The sequence below is a fragment of the Alligator sinensis genome, unplaced genomic scaffold, assembly GCF_000455745.1.
Source record: "Alligator sinensis unplaced genomic scaffold, ASM45574v1 scaffold512_1, whole genome shotgun sequence".
In the NCBI taxonomy this organism is placed as follows: Eukaryota; Metazoa; Chordata; order Crocodylia; family Alligatoridae; genus Alligator; species Alligator sinensis.
The window spans coordinates 1,332,636-1,338,541 of record NW_005842063.1 but is presented as its reverse complement, the minus strand read 5'-3'; the positions used below and the strand labels follow the sequence as shown (position 1 = coordinate 1,338,541).

At 58.6% G+C, this 5,906-nt stretch overlaps 1 protein-coding gene across 1 annotated transcript in view; it reads left to right on the top strand.

Annotated features, from left to right (window-relative positions):
• Positions 1 to 5,906, top strand: part of LDLRAD2 (low density lipoprotein receptor class A domain containing 2) — a 7,934-nt gene that overhangs the window by 1,501 nt on the left and 527 nt on the right. Inside the window, 6 exon segments of the mRNA XM_025203705.1 lie at positions 2,896 to 3,134; positions 3,715 to 4,234; positions 4,594 to 4,718; positions 4,926 to 5,057; positions 5,846 to 5,903; positions 5,905 to 5,906. The exon segment at positions 5,905 to 5,906 is cut by the window's right edge and continues 527 nt beyond it. Of these exon segments, the coding sequence (XP_025059490.1) occupies positions 3,038 to 3,134; positions 3,715 to 4,234; positions 4,594 to 4,718; positions 4,926 to 5,057; positions 5,846 to 5,903; positions 5,905 to 5,906 (934 nt within the window). The 5' untranslated portion in view covers positions 2,896 to 3,037.

Sequence of the window (5,906 nt, the reverse complement as noted above, 5' to 3'; positions counted from 1 at the left end):
GCACAGCAGAGTGCCCAGTGCAGGCCTTTGAGGGGCTCTGACCCAGCCCAAGGGTCATGGCCCCCCCCCGCGGTCCCCCACACAAGCACAGCCTCGGGGGCCACGGCAAAGCTGCGGCCGCAGGCCTCGTGCCCCACCAACGGGCCGTGGCACCGGTCCCTCGCCGCACGGCGACACCTGCCCCGCTGTCACGGGATGCCCTGTGCACCCGTTGGTGTCTCTAGTCGAGCCCCCGCTGCCTGCGTGACGGGGGCCGCGAGCCCTGTCAGTGCCGCGGGGGTGAAGTGACGAGAGCAATGGCAGGGAGGTCTTTTGCACGCACACCCACGCTCTAGACGAAGCACAGCTCTTGGGACAGATCAATTCCCACTCCCGCCTCTATAAGTAGAGCCAAGGTTTGCCCGTTACGCGCTGAGCTGATCGAAGCCACGCAGACATTTTGCTGGTGTCGAGGCACTTTGCGAGTTTCCGCTGGTACGAAAGACCCCCCCGCCTTTGTATTTGCACCAGAGACTTCAGCGTGACGTGCTTTATGAGCACATCTCGGACTGCCGTTGACTGAGCTGACCCGCGTGCAGACAGCGCTGTAACACCACACGCGCGTCTCTACAAGGCGGCTGCGTTAAAACCAAGGTGTGCATGCTACGGATGTGCAAAATCTCCAGCGTGTTAAAATCTACGCGCTGTTTCAAGGTTTAAGCGTACAGCTTTCTGATCTCCGTCGTGTATAAGGATTTGCCGTTCATTCTGCGCTGTGCGCACACAGCAATGCAGCGTCTTTTTAGTCACCCTGATATTGATCCATAATTTTAAAAACTGCCTCCAGTTTGGTTATTTCGTAGGCGCATTCTGCAAGAAGACTTCAGGCAGCTGCATTAGGCCATAATAAATAAAAATGACCCATTAAAAATGGTCTTTTCCGGTGCTGCTCTGTGGTTAATTGTCATAGATCATCGAAGTGGATCTCAGGGCAGTTTGAACTGGCTCAGTTTGCTGTATCTGAAGACTCCCCTGGGCGACACGTCGGTAATGTCTTGCAATGACTGAGTTTGAGGAAAAGATGCGGGTGTCTAGCCCGAGTTGGTAGGGCAGGGCTTTTGCTTCTGGCCCAGGAAGCAAAGGGCTTCACAACACATTCCTTGGAGAGAGCGAGAGAGAGCGAGCGCTAGGCAAGGATTGCTATTTAACCTGTCTGTCGGAGCAGGCTCTGGAACCAGATGCCTTTACAACAGAGGTGGTAAAGGCAAGTTGCCAAGTCTGGATTTGCAAGAAAGAGGCAATTACTTGTCCAAAGAAGATGTCAGCCTGGAAAGCTTATTTCAACAAAAACTGGAAGCCAGCAAATTGACTGTAGCATCCATAAACGTCATTCTTAGAAGGCCTGACTATATTAGTCACCTGCTGAGCCATAGCCAAACATGACTACCAAGGGATACGCAGAGAAAATTCAAGCTATTTAGCCCAGGGACATTATCATCTCATGTGAGGCACTGGGTGTGTGATCCACCAGGTCACTCGTTTCATGTTTACCCACGTTTAACCATTTGGGTTTTTAACACACGTTGATTTAAATTGTTTTTTCCGTGCCGAGGTATGTTGTTTTTCAAATTAAAGTCGGTGCCCCCCCAGTTAAAACAACCCAGATCTTTGCTCTTTTTGGTAGGTGTTTGGAGATAAAAAACATTCTCCATTATGCCAGCTGGGCACACAGCTCGGACGTCCCAGAGACAGCAAGTTGTTGCATTCAAGATTAGAAAGAAATGACTGGAGCCAAGTGTCTGGTGGCTATCAGGTGCAGGGTCCATGCTAGCATATGCATGCTGTTTTCCAGTGAACCATCGTCCCGATTCAGGGGAGCTTTAACTCAGTCTGGAGCACTCACAGGCTATTTCAAAGTCATCCTCCGGTGGGGAATTTGTGCCCTAATTATTACGCAGACTGCTACTGAAAGAAGGGAGGCAAATGGGCCCGAGCAATGGAGGGGGGAGAAGAGGAGGGGAAAGCGGGATGAGGCAGCAAAGACATGGTCATGCCGAAAGGTCATCCCAGACCGAACAACCTGTGGTTGAGACGTGCTCCGTTCTGTGGCCAGTACCCCACATGGCTGGCATCGCAGCTGCCTTTCCCGCTCCATCCTGCATCCATAGGGGAAGCCTCTGGCACCCTTTTGGAGCAGGGTTTGAACTCATGCCTCTGCAGCTTTGGCAGGATGCCTTAACAGCTCTGCCAATGCAGCCCGGCGAAGAGATGTGCAGGGGCCAAAACCTGTGACAGCAGCAAATGGCCCGCCTGCTGCAAAGCGGTCTCTCCCCCGTCTCGGCAGCCACTCCGATGGACACAAGCCCCTCGTGTTTCTTGACTTCCCTTCCTCTGCTTTGTATTCAGCCCGGTGCTTTGGCGTGTGCTGCCCAGGTGCCTTAGGAGCGTGCTGCATGGGGGACTGGAGTGGTTTTCATCCGTTCCCAATCAAACCCAACCCTCTCGTTGTTGGCCTGGAGCTCACAGCGCTTGGCCTCATGCCTCTCTCGGTTAAAGCTCTGGCACTTGTCTGCCCTGCAGTTGTGCCCTCCATACCTCCTCCTCGCTGCCCAGATGTGGGCCGTGCCGGGATGCTGTCACTAGCCTTCTAGCCTTGTCGTGGATGCAAGTCCTGGGCAGCACATTGCATTGTCCTTCCCCCCCACCGCTTCTTCCATTGCTCCATCAAACTCCTGGAGTTTCCTTGGCAACCCCCTAACACAAATCCTGACCGTAAAAAAGCAGGATGAAGCAAGGACAAAGGGCAAGCTCTGGGAGTCCTTGTGCCCAGACAGCAGCAAGAGAAAAAAAGGCCTCTTCCCTTTAATCAACACCCAGGGCTGCTGCCTTTTGCTGTCCCCTCTGTTCCCATGGCAGGCCACGCTAAAGGAGCCCCCAGCCTGGTTTGCTCACGGAAAGCCGGGAGGCCGCCACGCTCCTCAGTCTCCCAGCTGTTGCCATCCCAGACGGCGCATCCTGCTCTTGCTCCGGACTTCGGGATTTGCACCGGTGGAAAGCGATGGCGAAGACCAGCCCAAGGCACTGCTTGCGCCTGCTGTCCGGGTGGCTGGTGCTGTTCAGCTGTGCAGTGGTGGAGGTCTCATCCATCGAGACAGGTACCGCGGGCTTTCCAGGACGCTTCCTTTGCTCTCTGCGTCGGGGCTAGAGTTCAAAACCTGTAGGTTGTTTCCACCAGAGGTTTCCTGGACTTTGAGGGTACTTTTAGGGTATTTTTCCAGCACTCTTCATTCATATGGGTGTCTAAAGAGGGTGAATAGGATATAGACTGAATGGAGAAGCTACTGCTTTGCTGCACCAAAAGGAGCATGCTTCACACGAGCAAAGAGGAGACAGCATAGCTATGGGTGGCAGTGGTCACACGTACCGGCCTCGCTGTGTGCCAGCAGTGGTTTTCCAGCTCAGGATTTGCTCTAGGCCCATGCTTTTCTGCTTGTGCCATCTCTGCCCCCAAATGCATACAAGTGAAACCAAGGCTCGGGGGGAGTGAGATAGTGGGGGGCTCATGGGGGGCATTGGTCCATCAGCTCCCGTGCTGAGGCTGTTGCAGTGGCCGGAATGGGGGGAAATAAAAGGCAAGTGACTCTGATCTTTGTTCCTGCACAAAGCCAGAAGGCAGGGCCAGGCTGGGTCTGTCCCAGCACTGGATGGTGACCCCCGTGGGCCCTTCCTCCACAGTGAGCCTGGTGGATTTCTGCGGCCAGACGCTCCGGGACAACGGCATGATCGTCACCTCTCACCGGGACTCGCGGCGCTATTACTTCGTGGCTGTGGGCACCGACTGCCACCTGGTTATGCAGGCCGCGGCCCCCCGCGACAAGGTCCAGTTCCAGTTCCGGTTCTTCCTGGTGTACAGCCTGCTGCGCCTGCCCCTGCCCGGCGGCCCTGCACCCAGCACCACCGCTACCCTGCCACCCCCGGGCAGCCCCAGGCCACCGCAGACCCCGCCGGGGGGTGACCGGGAGCCGCCCGACCCCTGCCATGCCGGCTCCTACGTGCAGTTCTACGACGGCCGGGGACGGGCGGCCGAGCCCCTGGGGCGTCCGCTGTGCGGGAAGAGCATCCCTCGGCCCGTCCTGTCCACCGGGAACTTCCTGACACTGCGCCTGGTGACGCGGGGCCAGCAGCCACGCGTGGACTTTGTGGGCGACTTCACGTCCTTCCGGCTGGGTAAGGGGCAGAGCTCCCCGCTAGCAGCGTGGTCTAGTAGTTAGGCTGCGAGTTAGGACTCCTGGGCTCTGTTCTCATCTGGGCCAAGAGGGTCCAGCGGGTTAGAACAAGGGACCGGAGCCCAGGACACCTGGGTGTATTGCGGGGAGGGTGCCAGGACACGTGGGCTCTACCTCCAAGCCTGGGAGGGGAATGAGTCCCAGCGCTTAGAGCGGGAAGCTGGAAGTTGAGATGCCCGGGATGTGCTTTTGGCTGGGGGGAAAGGTAGTGGGGGAGAACATGAGCCCCATTCCCAGCCTCACGTGTCCATGGGAGGTGGGGTCCTGCCCTGGGCGAGGGCAGCCAGGGTGCATTGCTGCCATGCCTGTTGGGGGGGGGGGGGGCCAGGGCCCCCCCCCCCCCCTGCCGCAACGGCAAGTGCATCCCCCAGAGCCTGGTGTGCGACAGCGCCGGTGTGGACAACTGTGGGGACGGCTCCGACCAGGCTGCCCGCCCCCCGGCCAGCTGCAAAGGTCTGTGCAGACTGGGGGCAACGTGGGCTGGTGCAGGGGCTGAAGTGTGGGCCCAATCCTGTGGGTGTGCTAAAGGCGGGGGGACAAGGCAATGACTTGATGCTGGGCAGGGCTTGGCTCAGCCCAGGGGGGGCGAGCACGGCATGGGGGCACATGGTCTGTGAACCAGGGGTGCAGCTCCAGCCTTTCTCCCTCTGTCTGCCCCAGGTCCGGTCCCCACCGCAGCACCTCTCCAGACTGCCAGGGCCCTGGCAGCCAGCTCTGCTTCCAGCTGCGGGAGGCCAGAGAAGAGCCAGTCCCCGCCCCAGGACACCAACCTCCAGGAGGACGCTGCTGAAGGTACCCCTCACGGGGGGCAGCCTGCCCCTGGCGCCAGGCTGCGTGGGTGCAGAGCAGGGGGTAGAGGTCTGCAGAGCCTCCAGCACCCGTGCAGGTGCTCAGCAGATGGCTTTTCCTGCCAGCAGCTAATCGTAGAAGCATAGACCATGCAGGTGGAAGGGAGCTCAGGAGGGCATATCCAGTCCAACCCCTGCTCCAAGCAGGACCAGTCCCAACTACCTCACCCCAGCCCAGGCTTCATCTTAAAAACCTCCAAGGATGGAGATGCTACCACCTCTCTGGGCACCGCACTGTTCCCGTGCTTTACTACCCACCCTAATATCCAACCTGAACTTGCTGCAACTGGAGGCTGTCGCTCCTTGTTCCAGTCATGTCTAGCCTGTGCCACTCCTCTGCACTGGATCCCTGGTGCACTCCTTGGGTCACAGCCCTAAAATGCACCCCTGGCACCTCTGGGACAATGCCCTCCTCCAGGCAGCACTTCATGCCCCCCCTTTCCTTTAAATCACCCCATACCTTGAGGTTAAACAGACCCAAACCAAAGCAAACCCAGCCCGGACCTCCCTGCACAACGCTCCCTCCTCCCTTCTGGGTCTGGCCCAATTGAGCCCTAGCGTCAGGATGCGGCTTGTAAGATGCTTTTTCCGCCCCTTCCCTTGCTAAGGCTGCCTGTGGGCACCTTCCTCTCTGCAAGGCATCTCCTCCAGGCCCCACAGAGGCTGCTCCCTGGGGCTGGGGGTGATGGAGACCCCTGGCCCCCCCGGTGACCATGCCCCCTTCCCCTGCAGGTGGGCGGCTGGCTCTGCCGGCCCTCTCGGCGCTGCCGGGGGGTGCCCGGGGGGCCGGGTG